The sequence below is a fragment of the Takifugu rubripes genome, chromosome 3 (genome assembly GCF_901000725.2).
Source record: "Takifugu rubripes chromosome 3, fTakRub1.2, whole genome shotgun sequence".
Classification (NCBI taxonomy): Eukaryota; Metazoa; Chordata; class Actinopteri; order Tetraodontiformes; family Tetraodontidae; genus Takifugu; species Takifugu rubripes.
This window is the reverse complement of record NC_042287.1, coordinates 16,610,686-16,628,383: the sequence shown is the minus strand read 5'-3', so window position 1 is coordinate 16,628,383 and position 17,698 is coordinate 16,610,686. Positions and strand designations below refer to the sequence as shown.

General features: G+C 49.3%; 1 protein-coding gene across 6 annotated transcripts in view; it reads left to right on the top strand.

Annotated features, from left to right (window-relative positions):
• The window catches only part of plekhg5b (pleckstrin homology domain containing, family G (with RhoGef domain) member 5b), a 42,500-nt gene that overhangs the window by 16,042 nt on the left and 8,760 nt on the right, over window positions 1-17,698 (top strand). For 3 of the 6 annotated variants that reach the window (XR_003887887.1, XM_011602813.2, XM_029833925.1), the window contains 6 exons: window positions 11,252-11,393; window positions 11,714-11,813; window positions 11,895-11,955; window positions 12,180-12,271; window positions 12,358-12,494; window positions 13,382-13,548. Coding sequence is in view for 5 of the 6 variants with exons in the window: in XM_011602813.2 (XP_011601115.1) it covers window positions 11,252-11,393; window positions 11,714-11,813; window positions 11,895-11,955; window positions 12,180-12,271; window positions 12,358-12,494; window positions 13,382-13,548 (699 nt within the window). In the remaining variant the exon portion in view is untranslated. Of the gene's footprint in view, window positions 1-2,947; window positions 2,993-3,142; window positions 3,393-7,091; window positions 9,564-11,251; window positions 11,394-11,713; window positions 11,814-11,894; window positions 11,956-12,179; window positions 12,272-12,357; window positions 12,495-13,381; window positions 13,549-17,698 lie in introns of those variants that run through there. The other 3 variants (XM_029833926.1, XM_011602814.2, XM_029833927.1) reach the window with 3 other exon arrangements.

Sequence of the window (17,698 nt, the reverse complement as noted above, 5' to 3'; positions counted from 1 at the left end):
GTTTGTTTTCTTACTCTGCAAATACTTCCACCGTCTTCACGTCGAAGCCATTGCCACTGATTTATCGGGAAAAAGGCAGCGCCGGCGTGCTCATCAGTTTGGCCTGATTACTTCCCACATGCATTTCACACAGCAGAGATTCTTCAAAGTCCCTCTCATGTGGACAGTGGAGGCCTCAACTCCAAAGCTGTTTTTGAAGAAGTTATTCAGAACTTACTGTGAGCTTGCTTTCGGGAATGATTGGGTGAGTCTGGAGTTACTTGGAGATCTGGAGAAAAGTTAGCTAATCACCTTCTCCAACAGGAAACGGAGTGTCGAGACGCCCTGGTGTTTATGAGGGGAAGAGTGACGCTACACATTCTGCCGCAGCCTTTCGTTCCTCCGTCATGTGTGCAGACGTTCTCCGTTCATCAACAGCTGCCCAGAACGTCTTTTTTTATACATAATAACGTAACCTCATACAGGATTCCAACGTACAGGATGCAGCTGTAAGCACAAACTAGGAAACCGTAACATTCTTGAATGTCATTAAAGCGACACGCGCAAGTTCATGCCAAGAAATGTTCGGAACATTCGGTGCTCCTCAGCTGGCAGACGTATAGACTTCTGGACGTGTGTGTTAGCAGGCGAGTCGCTCAGCTCGGAGTTACCAGTCAACACAGTGCAGCCATTGTAAGAAGAGTGTCCCTCCTTCCGACCCCTTGGTGTTAGGCTCAGCCGTCCTTCTTGGTAACCGTGGAGAGTTTGTATACTGGGATTATTCAGTCCAAACCACAAACGTAACCTGATGGTTGTCTGAACCTGCCAGCGCACCATTATTTAAACACACAAGCCAGATTCACTCTGCTTTTTATGGCCCAGTTGGCAGAAGCACCACCGGCTGTACCTTCATGTTTCGGGGGGGCAAAATACATTCAGAATCCTGTTGTGGGGACCGTCCTCATTTGATTGTCCTGCCTGTTTGGGTTCCGATTGTTTCGAGATGACCTCGACTCGTGAAAGTGGTGTTCAGGTCTTATGTCTGACGCATTAATCTGCTACCAACCGGCGGAACAATGCACGGAAACCTCCTTTCTGTGACGGTAAGCTGAACCGTTAAGGATGACGAACCCAGACGCTGGTTGTTTCTGCACGTGGACGTCCCCCTGTGGGGGTGAGACCGGATCAGCCACCCCTGCAGGCCACAACAGGCTGGTAGCGTTCTCCTGTACAGACACACACCAGTACGTCATCAGCTGTGAGCCAGTCACAGTTTCCTTCACGCGCCTGTAAACTTCTATCTCTCGGGATGTTGTAATCCACGGAGAGCAGCAACCATTCTGAGGGCGAGTCGGGGTAAATATACTGCACCAAGAGGGGGATTCTGGACCCCCCACTGAGTATGTGAGGCAAATGTTTCATCGCCGGCATCTCCTGCAGGTCACTGATCCTAAAGTGTGAGACGTCTGAGAGGATTTCACAAACAAATGTGTGATTTAGTTATTTAAAGTTAAAATGTCTATTGTGGTGGTAAATTTAGGGTTGTGTGGTTTTTCTATTGCTGGAAACCATCTGAAAAGGGTGATTGATACTGGCGATGGAAGCCATTTGTGAGCCCTGCAGTGGGCAGCGGTGTGTGTGTCCATCCATAGCATCCCGGAGCAGACAGGAATTCCAAGGCGACGGTCCACGGTTGACGGTCTGTGGCCTTATAAGGACTAGGCAATATAGCTGGGATTGAAAGACTCCAGCAAGGAGATGACGGACACATGGCCCCCCTCGGTCCTTGGCAAATCAAGAATCTTGTTTGTGTTGAGGGTGGAAACAGGCGTGAAAATGGTGAAAACGGCAGCTGAGTTGAGAGGTGATAACAAGGCCGGAAACGCATCCGTTTCAGAGCGAGCCAGCCAGGAAACCTCCAGCAGCATCACGGGAGGACGTTCTGACACTAATCCTCTTTTTGTCTTCCTGCTGCTTCCTGCACTGATCCTCGTTAGCTTCGGGCTCATATGTCCATTTGTTCCCCCTTCCTATTGAACAAATTCAAAAATTCCAGACGCATGGATGTTTAGGGGTTAATGCCAAGGTTATACATAAAAGAAAGGTCACGAGTGTCCGTCCCCTCCTCCCAGCCCAGCCTCCAACAAAGGCCCCGCCAGCAGGGACTAATCCTTCAAGGGTAATTGTGTTGCTGCTGTCCGCTCTTTTAAATAAAACCTCTGCTAATGACGGCTGACGGTGGGGGGGCGGCGGAGCCGACATGGATTCAACAGGTTGCTGGACAAGAAGAGATGAGGTCTGTCTGGGAATTAAAACCTATTAATTCCTTTAAACTCTTCACCCCCCCTTTTGCTCCCCACGTGCCCCTCGCCCCCCATTAGCCTCGTGTCCTGGGTGGGTTTTTGGGAACCAGCTAATTGCAGACATTGAAATAACTCAATTCCAGCTGGAAAGCAGAAGCGGTGGCCTGATCAGTACAACCGATCCAGACGGGTCGTCAGACTGGAGGCCAGTGCTGGAATCTGTCACCCAGAGACAGGATTACGTCCTGGACAGGTTACCGCTCCCAGCTGGAGAGAAGCCCTCAAAACTTGTCCCAGATATGGTCTAATAACTGGAAAAGAATCCTCTGCGTCACTCTAGAATTACCTTTGAAAAGATTGTGAGCTAATCACAGTTCTAGCTAATAACTAATCAGCCTCAGGGTGTGGAAGGTGTGACACCCGAGGGTACGTGACGACGCTCCTCGTGAGCCTCTGGCGACCAGTCAGTCGACAGACTTGTTATTTCGCCATTTCCTCTCTAAATATATTTGATTTTGTAACCTGAGCACTTCAAAAGGCCTTTCTCAAAGCCGGTACGAGCCGTGTTTGCACAGTGAGTTTGTTCACGCCTCGTTTCTCAATCTGCAGCTGCTCCGAAAAACGAACTCCCTCGTTTAACCTCCGGTCACCTCAAGGTCAAAGTTTAGCCGGCGCTGTAAATGCGGCGGGGAGACTCGGCACAGACACGGGTGAGACGCGGCGTGTGGCTGGTGCGGCCGGTTTGCGTTACATCAGGATGGAAATCTTTGCTAATTCTGCGGGGGGAAAAAAAGTTTCAGTGTGAGTTTACATGAGTCAGCTGGGGCGTGTGGGAGCTGGTGGGGGTGTGCAGGAGACGGTGGGCGGGGCTTTGTGTCTGTTTTTCACTGTAGTGTGTTCCAGCGCTCTGGCCTGTCTCCCCAGTCGTAAGAGCGAAGTTCTCAGGGAGCGCTGAACTTCCAAAGGGTTGGATTATTAACGCTCGCTCCTCTGGGGGACGTTTGAGAAACTCTCCCCACCTGCTGCACTGTCTGCTGGACTTTGGACGGATTGATTGGTTCCGCTACAGAGGCTCGAACGGGGCTTTTCTTCCCTGGAAGTTCTCCTATGGTGGGTCAATTCATTGATTTGATATTCAGATGCGGGACTGGCTGCAGCCGTGTGCTGGATCATTACAAACGGGAATTTCTGTGACTTCACGGTGGATGATGAATAAAAGTGATCCCGTCTGAAATCTACTCGGTTGTTTACGAAGACGTGTGTTGTGTTGTGGCACCAGCCAATTCATCTGCTGTGGACCTGCTGAGGCATTTATGGTCTGGATCCGAGGATAAGTGCTGCATAGATTTAGTATTCTAGGTTTAGGAATAGATGAGGGTGAGAACTTGCTGTGTTTGACCCTATGACACTGTTGGCAGGGGTCATCAGAATATTATTATGGTATGCAAATAACCTGCAGCTATGACGACATTATTGAGCAACACTCGGAAAACCTCTAAAGGTCCAAATATGGGCTCCCTGGGTTAGCTGGTTAGCCTGTTAGCATCCCTGTTCTGCAGAACCCTCTTCTGCAGTCCACTGATTCATTTATGAATCTGTTTGGATCCATCCTGCAAAAAGAAATGTCATTATAAAAGAAACCAAAGCCAGAAATCCAAGCGACAGCGAGACGGTTCTGCTCTCGGGTTATTGAGTTATGGTGTCTGTTGGTTTTTATCTCCTCTCCTGTTCACATCTTTGCAGACCATCGTTCCTTTTCTTCCTCCTCCGTCTGCATATTTCACATCTGCTCGTGAACAAACCCTCCACCTCCTGGAACCCACCAGCCTGCCCCTCTTCATCTGCACCACGCTGGCAGTTCTGGGCGCATCAATCGGTGCCGGTACTGGTTTTGGAGCCGTCTTCTGTCAGTTTTAATATCAGCAGAAGCCCACTTTTCCTCTCACTTCCTCCTTTCCGTGGTCTGGCTCAACACCCTCCTGTCTATCTGCCCTCTCTTGCCCTGCGGTTGTGGCTAGGACGGCTGGTTGCGTCACAGTCCAGCAGAATTGCCCCAGAACACTTGAGGTTCAGAGCAACCAGCTGAGATCAGTTCTGCTTTTCACCTTTTCCCGTCCTGACGTGAAACCCGTCGCGCTCTGCTGGTTTACTGATAATGAAGACGACCTTGTCCTGACCTTGTGGCAGATTTGGAGGGAGCTGTGGGGGGTTTGTTTTGGCTTTTGCAGTCTTGAAGCGGAGGGAGCGGCCTGTTTGGTTCCAGGGTTAGTTTGGTTCATTTCTGGGTTAACGGTTCAGCCCCGGAGATGCCGGCTGGACGCCATGGCGACCTAGCAGGCTGGACTTTATCTGCAGCTCATTTGTGTGGATCTGCTGTCTGGGATGGCAGCAGAGGATTAAAGTTAAAAGAGATGTGACAAATGTTGTTGATGCTCCCCTCGACAGCGGCGGCGGAGAAAACGAGCGGCTTCTGAGGGATCCCGATTCTCTGAAATGTTTATTGTGTGTGTGTAATGTTGGAAAATCCCACCTCTTCCTGTCGCTGTGCAGAGGAGGACGACGTTATGAAATCCTACAGATGCATTTTGGAACGGCGGCCAAGTCGCATCGAGGTTTCTTTTTCAGGAAGTCGCCGTTTATTGTGTCGAGTTCAAACTGTTTAAAAGGTTAAAAAACTCGTCCGATTCGTGACGAGTGTTGACGCCGATTGTCTGAATTTAGGAAACGGCCCGAACGCGCGCCTCATCCCGCTGAGCCGCTCCGGACCTGAAGGCTGTCAGAGCTGTGATGTCGTGGAGGGAGGGGAGGGGAGGGGAGGGGATCCAGTTGTGTCGCTGGATTTACAGACCATGTCGTAACCGGTCCAGTTGAGGGGCGGCTCATTAAGAGTGCTGGACCAGACACACTCTGGACTATTTTTAGCAGCTCTGTGCTGTTTTTGGTTGGAGGAAGTTTATACTGAAGCAGCTCCAGCTGAGCTGGTGCAACTTTCAGTAAGTTGTGACTCAGATATACACTTTGAAATTCCACTCGGGCCCGACAGACTCGGCCCGTTGCTTAGCGTGGAAAACTCCAGCGAGCTAGCGGAGAGTTTCCAAACCTGATCATTTTTCACAGCTTTTGTGCTGCTTCACAGAAGCGTCTTTGTGATGCAAATGTTGTGTGCGACTGGTAAAAGTTGTAGATTCCTGTGTGGGACATCGTCCTCCTGTCCTCCAGCCAGTACCTGAAGCTCCGGTTCTCCCAGGATGCTGTCAGGTTTGTCCAAAAAAGGGCATCTTTTGTCCTCCTGAAGTGCATGCTTTCTTTTCTTTTGTGATGTTTTGGCCACAAACATCCTGCAGCAGGAGCCACATTCAGAACCAAACTACATCCAGGCCAGGATGCTCCTGGAATATAGGAGAAAGGTGTGTCCTGGCCACTCGCCTGGTTTGATTTGGAATATCCTGAATGGTGACAGCCTGCAGGTGTGAACACGGTGACACTAGGATGAAAAGATCCTTTGAAGTATCAGCATCAGCGTTTAAATGTGCAGAATCATTTATGGGGACGATTGACTGCACCTGCTGTCATTGTTTTAGTTTTAAAAATTCCTTTTTTTTTTTGCTTTGAATGACATCATTACCCTGTCTGGCCCGTTTCCGCCTACATTTAATGAACTTTCCACCTCGGATCATCATCACGGGAGGAACAAAGGGAGCCTCTGTTCCTCTAGACGCACGTGTGTGTGTGAGGTGTGTGTGTGTGTGTGTGCGTGTGTGAGAGAGGTGTGCGTGTGCGTGTGCGTGTGTGAGGTGTGTGTGTGTGTGTGCGTGTGTGAGGTGTCAGGACGAGACCAGATAAGAGGAGGCTCAGTTAATGAGGACCAGACGCACAGAGTGGCTGTTGCATAACAGCTACATGAGGGGGAGGTTCCTCCTCTTCTCTTCTCTTCTCTTCTCTTCTCTTCTCTTCTCTTCTCTTCTCTTCTCCCCTCTCTTCTCTTCTCTTCTCTTCTCCCCTCTCCTCTCCTCTGAAGAATAACGGCTGAGGATGCTGCCTTGTTTTGAGGACAGATAAGCTAAAGGGGGGGGCTGTAATGGGAGGTGTGACCTGCTCCCAACGTGACAGTAACCTGGTTTAACTCTTAACCTAATTTTTTTTTAGTTATTTGCAGATGGAAAATCAATGCAAAGCTCTGCTGTAGATGTACGTATTACCAACATCTGGCTTTATCTACGTTGTTTGGATGTCCTCTGATCAGGTCAAAGGTCAGTGCATTAGTGGAAAACATTGTTTGGGCCGTAGACTCTGAACCCTCGATGGCGATCTCCTAGTTTGAGGTTCTAGTTTGTGTGAGTTGTTCTGACCAAAGTCTGTCTGGGTGTTTGACTGTCTGCCCTGCATTCATTCCACCAACAAGACCGAGCTTGACTGCTGCTTTATCTGCGGCTAACCAGTCATTGTTGCGTGTGTGGGTGTGTTTATTGGGAACTGCTGGAGGTGTCTCTGTGAGGAGGGGGGGGGCACACACACACACACACGTGCGGTTGGGTTGGTTTTTTGATAGACACCAAAGAGGGTGTGAAAGTATCAGGCTTCTTGGGATGCTAATGTTATTGTAACTCACATTAGCAAGAATTTCAACCAAGACCAGACAGGTTGTAAAACGCTCGAGTGAGTGTTGTGATTGTCGGCCTCAGACCTGGGTTGTGTGGTGATCACACCTGGTCGTCCCCCACAAAACCGTAAAGAAAACAAAGTGCAACATTAGCAACATTAGCATCCCAAGAAGCCTGATAGCCGAGTTTGGGCCCGGTCCAATTCATCGAGCCCATCCGCTGAAATTCGTGCCGATTGTCTCGCTTTTTGGTACCAACCCAGCGAAAATGAACACATGCTCGGTGAGTGTGGAATGGAGCGAGACGTGGCGTGTGTGTGTGTGTTTAGGTCTGGTGGTCACCAGAACAATGATGGGGATTTGAGCTGGTGCGGTGGGTGTGGCCTCCACCGACAACAGCACCCAGTTGTGCAACAAACGTGTGGGAGCTTTTTTACAATTTGTCAATAATAGATAAGAATTGCAGTGTTTTTCTCTCATGGATGCAAATAAATGAGCCCAGAACGGACCGACTCTTCCACACCCGCTCAGGCTGGTAATAAAAACAGTTTTTATTTCTTGTTCATCTGGTCTGTCGCACTCTTGAGTTAAAAAGAATCAAGTCGTCTTTAGAAGTTGGTCCGTTTCGGAACCACGAGGCCACGGTGGGTTTATGTGCGGACGGAGACGTGCAGATTTGAGGAGCGCTGCGACGACATCCAGGGGGTCGTTTAAAGACGATGGTTATCTCGAGGAGGAATGGCAGCTCTTAGCCGTCTATAACAAACGCCGCTGCGCGCCATTACGTAAGTGCGAGGTGCGCTCTTGGCAGGACAAGCTGTTCCGTGTGAGGCTGCTCAGAGAGGATGTGGAGATCATTACGGAGCAGAGCTCCTGTGATGGATGGCTCTGGTGTCACATGGAGGCAGATCCCTAATCTGGCTTTTAATTTGTTTGCGTCCCTTCCCTCGGAGCGTCGCATAACTCCAGACGCGGGCTGATTGTCCTCAGACTTTCCATCCTGTGAGGACCTGGCGAGTCGCCCAAACGCGCTCACGGAGCCCAGATCGTGACGCCGGTCGCCATGTCGACCTGCCAGGCTGCTGAGCCGAACCCACAATTTCCATCCTTAATTTTAAATCACATTTGAAGGGGTTGGTAGAGAAGACGACTCGGAAAATTACAACTGGAACCAGATTATTGACGCTGCATTTAGGCGCCACTGATGTCAGGGTTATGAGAATACTAATCTTTAATCTTTAATTCTGAAGCCAAGACTTTTATGAGGGGAAATAAAATCCGGCACACTCGGACATTAGCCTGGTTGCATCACGGTGGGGGGGTTAAAGGCCTATGCCTTGAAGTAATTTGATGACGTTTTTAATTGATGTGATTAGCTCTGTCTGATGAGAACATCAGGTAGATTAAGTGTTGTGGTTCTAATCCTGATTCAGCTCACAGGACTCACGGACTTCTTCCCCCAAACAAGCTTCTTATGGCAGGCTGAGTGTGGGGGCCCCAGCACAGCGCCAGAGCGTGCACGTACGTCCTCAGGGCGAATGCGTGGAAGCTAGTGCACGTAGATGTGCTGAACAAGTGGGTTCATAGTTGGTGGGTGTTTCTATCTCCAGCCCTCACTCATGCCCCCACTAATCCAGGGAGAGCTGAGCGGAGGCATGTGGGGGCGCACATGCCCATAAACTCACATGACAAATGCTGAGCTGTCAGCTGTTCCGCACGGTCACATTCTCCCAAAGTCGGCCCCAGCTCCTCCTCCTGTGTGGAGTCTAACGACCGTCAGAAGACGAATGTCGTCCTCTTATCGTTTAGCAATCGGCTCGCTCTCATTGACGGGAATGTTCAGTACTGCAGAAATTCCCTGTTGCACAAATCTTGAGCCATCACTTCTGGAATGTACCAAAACTCCAGGGTTGTCGAGGTGCTCGCACGCCGGCGTTCGGGGCCTCTCCAGCAAAGTGAACGGAAATGTATCGACGGGCGATTGCATCTTCGAGCGCGTGTGTTTATTGGGATGATCATTGTCAATTTATTTGTTTGGCTCAAGTCTTGGAAGATTTCAGCTCCGCCGGTTCCTGCAGGAATCTTGGCGTGTGGACGTCTCACCAATCGGCCTGTTGTCTAAATATGGCGCCTGCTTTGCACGCAGGGTCCCTGTGGATCTATAAAGGCTAGAACTGCCTCAAATTATTGATTTTACGGTGGAAAAATGTCTGGTATTACAGTGAAGATGTTACAGGAGCTGCGCGAGGGTGTGTGAGGCGTCTGATCTCTGGTCGAAACACTCGTTTGTGCGTTTGTTAAAACAATGAATTCATTTATAGGCTGCAGTTTTTTCCTTTGATTTTGATTAGGTCATTTTTCTCTCCCTTGGCGTGTGTTGATACGCCGGCTCCATTCCTCACGGAGAACATGCCACATGTGTGTGACGTGACATTTGACTCCTTCGGGGAAACGTGCGTGCATGCGTTGACCTTGGGGAAGGTGTGACTCCCTCGGAGACACATGCAAAACCACAACGGTTGAGAAACGGCTGCACCTGAGCGGGAGCGCAGGGCTGAACCGGAGCCCAGTCGGCTTTAATTTAGAGCTGCTTCCAGACGTCCGTGTCTGGGAAAACTACTGGATCACCTGACCCGTCCTCCGGTGCCCCCTGCTCAATATGAGCCCGTCTCACCAGTGAGGTAAAGAATATTTCAGAAGCGTTGTGGCTTCTGTCATGCTGAAATGGTCTCAAACATGCTGATCTGATCTGTGGCAGCACTTCGTTGCAGCGGCGTCGTCATTTTCCTCTGAAATTGACCTTTTAATGTGGAATCGGCCGAATTACAGCGACCTTTTAAGGGTTTATTTCAGTTCTTTTAGCTGAATGTTGCTTTCGCTGAGTTGGGGTTTGAGTTGGGGGGGTCTCGGGGCTCGGCCTGGGTGTGTTGACCCCAGATGTATGAACAGGAAGGGAGGAGATGGTGGTGGAGAGTGGGGGGGGGGGGGGCGGGGTTCCTGGGCCAGTTTAATCTCTGTGCAGCCGTCAGATGGCTTTGACAGAGCACAGGCACCAATTAGGCAGGAAGATTAGGGGGGCTTTGTCCTTCTAAAAAGCTTCTGGACGGACTTTATTTTTTCTTCCTGGCTTGTGTTTATATCTGAAATGTGACTCCTCACCCTCCCGTGACTTTATCCCTGCCTCCCTCCTTCTGTCCTTATCCAGCCCTGTGACCAGCTCATTTAAAATCTGTGTCCATACCTGGCGAGACCTCGAGAGGACTGGAAACACGGCACGGCGGATGGTTACTGGGGTTCCGTGTGCACGTGGAGCCAAAGTCCAAAAGTGGGGGAGACTCCAGTCTGCAGGATTAATCATCGGATCACAATTTGTCCTGCATAAATTCACGTTTGATCGAATCGACACAGTTGGCTGTGGTGTTGACCCGTCCGTCCACTAGATGGAGCCGAGCGCTTCCTCTCTGCTGACGTCCACGATAAGAGAAGAGAAGCTACTGAGAGATTTAACTGATCCTTTCATCGGATTTCCCTCTTGAATGAATAAATCCAGCACAAAGAGAACTGGAGAAGCAACTTTGCGTCAATAACTGAGCCGAGCGGCGCCTGCGTGCCGATGGGGACGAGAATACGCCGTTCAGCTTTTCATTTTTAGGGTCTCACCTGAGCTGCGTTCGAGTTCGTGCACGTGGAGACGCGACCTCCTGCCAGGCTTCTGTTGTTTGAGTGAAGAACAGCAGGGATCTCCGCTGTTCTGTTCCAGGGATGGCGTCTGCCAGTTATGTTTATTTTTACTGAACAGAGTCTCATTGCTGATATACACACACACACACACACACACACACACACACACACACACACACACACACACACACACACACACTCTCAGACACTAGTTCTCCTGCCGACATGGAAACAATAACAGGAAGTACATTAGTGGGGCTGCCATTGTATCAGCCCATACATCCCTGCTTCCTTAGCTGGGCGTGTGAGGTGGCGGGGGGTGCTGGTCCGTCTGGGCCGGGACGGGGGGAGGCCCTTAATCCTGCAGTCTCCCACCCTCTGACCTGTGGTCAGTTTTACTGTTGCAGCCCTGGTTTTGTGGCTGGGATTATGGAAGGTTCAGCTGGTCCCAGATCAGCACACAAGGTGAAAAAGTAACATTAAGGTAATTAGTTGGCATCCCACGGTGGGACAGATGGTCCGTTGGGGGGTGTCACCGAACCAACGGAATGGCCTCGGCGGCCGCTGCTTTGTCCCCGTTGCAGCTTCGCCGCCATCTGTGAAACCTTTTTATTTACCTGAAATCGGAAAATCTTGTAATTAAGTGTTTAAATTAAGCTGATTTTGCTTCTGGTCTGTTTCTGTGCAGGTTTGCCACCACCCAGACTGCCGTGACCTGAATAACAAAAGCCCCCTTCACCTGTGTGAGTCATGTGACTCGCGCTGCCACTCGGAGAACTCTGACAACATGCACTTTGACCGACACCCACGATTCGACTTGCAGCCTCAAGGTAGATTCTTCCCTTCACGGGTGGGACAGAGTCACACTCGCGTGCTCTGCTTTACATTTCCAGCATGAGGTCGATGATTTACAGCATTTACTGCATAACTGTGGGCCCCAAAATAATCACTGCTAACTAGTTCGGGAATCTGTGCACATAATTGTGTGTAATTTAAAGGACACCAACACAGTGCACATGTACTCGTAGTTTTTTATGACAAAGGTACATACTGTTATTACTCCATAAACACCAATACTTATAAGTGGAGGGATTCTGTGGTGAATAAGTGCACGTGAACCTGTGATGTAGCTTCTGTTCTCGGTCCTTAGCCTCCATCCTGGCTCGGAACGTATCCACGCGCTCATGTCCCCCGCGGACCAGCCCCCCCTCTGACCTGGAGGAAGAAGACGAGGGGAGCAACGACCGCGGGTGCGTAGCTGTAAATCTGGGGGGGGGGGTGCGCGATGACGTCGCCGGGAGGTTCTCACATGTTGCGTAACTGATTTTCAGGGAGCGGAAAACTGGAGGGATAAAGTTGGTGAAAAAGAAGGCCAGGAGACGACATACCGATGTGAGTGAGTGGTCACGCAGACCAGAGATAAAAGCAAGCTTTCGTTCACGGCACCTGAGCCACTGATCAGTGCCGGAGGCCTGATTGTGGCGGCGTGATGGGCCGCGGCCCGGGCAGACCCAGAATCTGTTCTCTATAAAGCAACACTAAGGGGGTCGAGTTCTGGTCCAGGTCCGGTGCAGTCCGGCTGGAGGACGGCTTTGACATCACCTCCCTCTTTGCAGGACCCCAGTAAGGAGTGCTTCACCCTCAAGTTCGATCTAAATGTGGACATAAACACGGAGATTGTTCCTGCAATGAAAAAGAAAAGCCTCAGGTGAGAGGAAGCCAGAAGAGGCGCAGCAAGAATGAATGAATGAATGAATGAATGAATGAATGACTCTCCTGTTGCTTGTTTACCAGAGAGGTTCTGGGTCCGGTGTTTGAAAGGCACGGGATCGACATGTCCCGGATCAACCTGTTCCTGGACCAGTCCAACACGGCACTGTCCCTCGACTTTGATGCGTACCCCCTCGGAGGCCATTACCTCAAAGTCAAAGGTGAGATCCACCGTCTTTATGAATGCTGACTCGGCAGAACGCGAAGGAACAAAGCAGGCTTCTCAGAAGGCTTTGGCGGTGTCGCCACGTGGACTCGCAGGTCTCGGCACCAGTCGGAACCACCTACAGCGTTGGTCTTTATGAGGACTAATTGCTGCTGCGCCTTCGCTTGTTTCAACCTCGTTTACTCTCATCAGAATCAACTATTAAAATAATTGATCATTTGGAAAAGTGTTTTGCACTAATGACCCTCGGCGTTGAGTCGACCCCAGAGGTGAGAGACTCTTGCTCAGGGGGGCTCATTACGTCGATCGTGACATTAGAAAATCTCAGCCCGTCACGTGATTGACAGCCAGGGCAGCCAATTACCTCTGATTGGAAGCCATCACTAAAGCTTCTGGTCATCAAATGAACGAGGGAGCGGGACCAAGTAAGAAGGCAAAAACGGATCACTTTCACACGGAATGGGAGGTGGACTTTATTCACGATGTCATTATTGAAGTGCGTTTTCATCTGCCGGTCTAATGAAGATTAGAAAGTCCAAACACGTTCCACCATGACTGAACATTTGGAAGTGTGCTACTGTCCCGACTGTGCATCCCTGGCTGCTTCAGTCATTAAAGTAAACTCAGGCAATTACAATAAAATGTTAATAGTTAATTATTATGTGTGTTTTGCACTATCGGCTCATTTGGTTATGCAAGGTACGTCACCATACATTGGACATACAAAGAGTCCTCAATACATTTGAAAATAATTAGATGTTTTGCATTTTTGTGGTGGGTGGATCACTTTGACTTGGTGATTTTGTGAGTAGGTCGCCTGCTGGAAACATGTGACGCCCCCGTTCTAGCTGGTCTGAACTGGATTTCTCTGTCTGGTTTTAGCGCGACAGGGTGATGAGCTGAAGGTGGAACAAGGCGTGAAGGACCTGCGCTCGCTCAGCCTGCCCAACATGAAGCCCTCTGCTGGTCAGAGCTCCTACATCCTCACCCCCGGCAGCGAGAAGGCGGAGCATGGATCTCTGGGACGGCGAGAGGGTGACGATCTCTTGGTGAGTCACATCTGGGCCCGACAGCGCTTCTACTTTCAGCTCAAACTGTCTCTCACCCCTGAAATACACCGAACCCTGCAGACACAAATATTGTCTCATTCGGACCCACCCTCCTCCCTCGTTCACTCCCATGATGCCTCAGGACCGCGTTGTCGTGCAAAGATGACCTCATGGAATTCTATCTGGGTCTGTGGGGCGTATTTGTGCTGGGCCAGCTGTGGCTTTGCTCTCATGCCAGCTGCCGGCTCAACCGATCCCCCGAATGGCTGAAGAGGATGAGCTCACTCAGGAAACGTCTGTGCTTCTTCAGCACTTCCTGCAGCGACAGGACGGGGTTGTTTTGGCACCGCTGAGAGGCCGACCGGGCCTGGAGGCTGCTGATCCGTGGACGGTCTGACACTGAGGCCTGTCTTTGGGTCTCGGCCTTCACCGTAAACTGCTGCCGGGGAGTCAGCCTGGTGCTGGGCCAGGATCCTGAGATCCGGCCTCACCTGACTGCACCTTTTGCTCCCGCCTGTTGGCCTTGACGGGTTCTGGAGGTGATGATGGAGGTGATTCATATTTAAGGAGGGAGGTCTGAGCTCAGCTCTGCTTGGTTGAAGGTGCCTCCCCATGGCTGCTGGGAACCTCTGCTGCCCGTCTGTGAGCCCGCTGCGCTCTGCCAATATCTTCTCATGGTCTCACCTTTGATACACATCAAAGGGAAGTTCCACTTTTAATCTGCAGAACTCGGTGAATGACGGTTGGATAACGACACAATAAAACCATCCAGCCGTGTTCTGCTGAAAGGTCGGTGAGCCGAAGATCAAATCAGAAGGATCCAAACTGCTGCTGTGAATCAACCGAATCCCCTGTTAAAGAATTTTAGGATGAATTCACTTTTAATACTAAAGTGATTATTATTCATTTAAATATTAGAACTACTATTTGTTAAGAAATGATTAAGATATTTAATAATGTTTCATATAAAATGATGAAACTGTTGTCGGCACAGTATCAGAACAGTTTTTGGGAACTGATAAGACCTGATTTTCCCTTTTTCCTGGGAACAGAAACTGCAGCGTTTATGGACGTTATAAAGATAACTCAGCCGTCTGGGACTTTATGGTTTCCAGTATGCGTGTACAGTACTTTGAGCCTCATCTGTGCCACTCAGCTGTTTTATAGAACAGCCATCGGTTGCCACGGCGCTCTGGCCACAAAGGTGTTTCCCTCTTTTTGACCCTAAAACTCCCCAAACTGAAGCAAACTTGCTGACCAGGAGGGACTCGTGTGGTGTGTTTGTGGTTCTTTACCATGTCGTCACTTCTCGTTTTAATCCCCTTTTTCTCAATACTCGGCTCACCGAGGTGCTGACGGCGAGTTTCACAAATACTGATGAAACGGAGGTGAGAACCTCTGTGTTTGTGGGTGTGAGAATTAAAAAAAGCTCCATGGAGACGTTTTTATTCTGTGACCTTCCACAATCTCTGTATGTAAAATCCTACTGGAAAAGCTGCCGAGGAGCCTTTAAACTGTATTCATGCAGTTGCGTTCATACAATGGATTTTCTGTGCTTTTGTTTCAGAAACGGTTGTTCTTTAGTCCGTGAGTGTGTGTGAGTGAGACAGACGCTGCAACAAACAGACGGGGGGTCGATCGTGGCCTGATAAGTTTTGGTTGAGTTTATGTTCAGCTGTGATGTTTTTAAAGATGGAATTGAGTTTTCCAGGAGGTTACGTTCCAAAAAAACCAGACCATAGATGCGTTATAGTTATTCTGCAGCTTTGTTAGCTTGTGGATTTGATCGTTTTCCAACGATTCTGGAATGCTGGGTTGAAAATCAAACGAATGTTACCAATAAAAGCATTTTCATGCTCCAGAAAAGGCGGCAGCATAACTTTATTGACCTTCATCATCAAAAATCTGATCCTGTGACTGGAATCGACTCCTGATTTTCGCGCCTGTTGTTTATTCGCCTTGTGTTGTGGGAGGAGCTAAATGTTGAGAAGTGTGTGTGATCAGGACCTTCCCCTGATGCTGAAAGGTGCAGAGTAGCGTGCTGAGCACACACTCACACACCTTTGCGTGGCTGATCCTGCAGCAGGATCCTAAAGTCACTTTGATGCTCACAACTTCCTCTCTGGATTCTAATTCCCTTAAAAACATGGCCTCTTTCTGACTTGGGATTTGATTTTGGGATCTGATTTTTTCCCACACATCGTTTTGAGACTCTGGTAGTTTGACTTGAAAATGGTTCGTTTTGTTCGGCTGACATCGTGGCGCAGCTGGGACCTGCTGAATGTGGACTCGGGGATTCTGGAGCTGCCTCCTCCTGAGCTGAACCTGACGACCGACTGTGAGGTGAGACGTTTAGGGTCAGACTCTCGTGATGGTGTCATGCTGAGCTGCAATAAAAGTAACTACACATGCAGACAGTAGCCTGGAAAATCAGGATAGTTAAGAAGTTTAAATAATGTCGTAGTCTTCAGAATATGCCAACATTCTATATGCTCAACTCAATATACCATATATACCGTATTCATTATAGTACATACAGATAGATGTGTATTGGTATAAGATATTTCTGTGCAAATTTTCAGAAGTATTTTAAAATTCCTCCTGAAAGACTGGACTGAACAGAGAATATTAATATTGAGCTATTTTTCCTTTTGTGACTGTTGCTCTGTGTGACGGGGGCAGTGTCGCCCCCTGCTGGTCAAGAGTCCCCATGATCTCTCTTTACCAAACTCGTGAAAAGAAAAACACACAAAAATAATCTTCAGTTTGTGTAGCAGTGGTGGGACTGAAATGGCCTTGAAATGTGTTGACTGGGGGGGGGTTAGTGTTAGGGGCTGGCGTTTCCTGGTGCTACGTGTGTGTGTGTGTGTGTGTGTGTGTGTTTCAGTCAGGTCAGTGTCACAGAGTTTTGCCATCATTAATCAACCAGCCTGATGAAGAGGAAGCCATTATCATCATAAAGGCCGTAGCTGCGGGGCTGTTAGGGCTGTTTTTCTTTATTTTAATGTAATCCCTTCCCATTTATAGATTCTTTCTTTTCAAGCCAAGGTTAAAACCACAAACTTTGATAAGATAAAGCTGGAGGGCACACATGCCATGATATCGTTAGCATGATTAACACACAGACAGACACTCAGATGCCCCAGTTTATAGAAAGGTGGTTAAAAGTGCTTGAGCTCTTGTTCCTCTCTGTCCTGACTGACACGTTTACTGGGGAGGCACGAGGGAAACCCTGGAAATGTGATTACTTCAGCAGGCGACACGGGAGCCGACGGCCGCGTGTGTGTCTGCTTGAACTTAAGTGTTTTTACAGCTGGAGAATAATTAGATCCAAAGTAAGAAAATACAGTGTCAGGGTGTAAAGAGGCCAAATGATTATATAAGGCTCGTAAAATGAAATGTGCCGACATGTGCAAAAAGGAAGGAGGGGTTTTCCATCCTTTCATTTTCCAGCCGCTCTCTTTCCTTATTGTGACCAGCTAGCAAGGCTTTGTTCTAAATTCTCCAGTGAACAGAGATTTGAAGATAGCACAAAGAATAGCAAGAAATGTCTGAGAATGATGTTGGCCTTTCCAGAGGTTTGCCAGTCTGAGCGCCACTGCCCAACTTGAATTAAAATCGGCACCTAAATCGTTTCGTTAGTCCTGCACCTTGAAAGTAGCGCCACTGTCAGCTTTGTTAATCTCTTTTGCTACTCGAGGTCGTCAAAAGTTTAGAGCAAAAGGTCTCAAGTCTTTCCAAACGAACCTTAAACCTTAAACAAACGGAACTAAAGGACAGTGAACTGAAGTGGGCAATAAAAACAAGTTTCTCAGGACTGATTAAGTGTGTTTAGCAGCTAGCTCCACCTCTGAACTGACTCTCGGGACCAGGATGTGGCTTCAGTCTGCAGCAGGGACTCCCGCTCAGCTGTCACCCAGGCTCCGCCTCCAAACATTCCCATCAGTCACGTTTTTTCTTGCCCAGACTCCGCCTCTTCTTTCCTGCCCCGCACAAAGAGGCAGGATCCTCCTGGTTGCTATGACTTCAGCCCAGTGTGTGCGTGACATGCAGCCACTGGACACATCCAGCTTCAAAGCGGAGCTTCTGTCGGACGCAGACGCCACGCCAGCCAGACACCTGGACCCCTCCGGCGGGAACGGGACGCTGC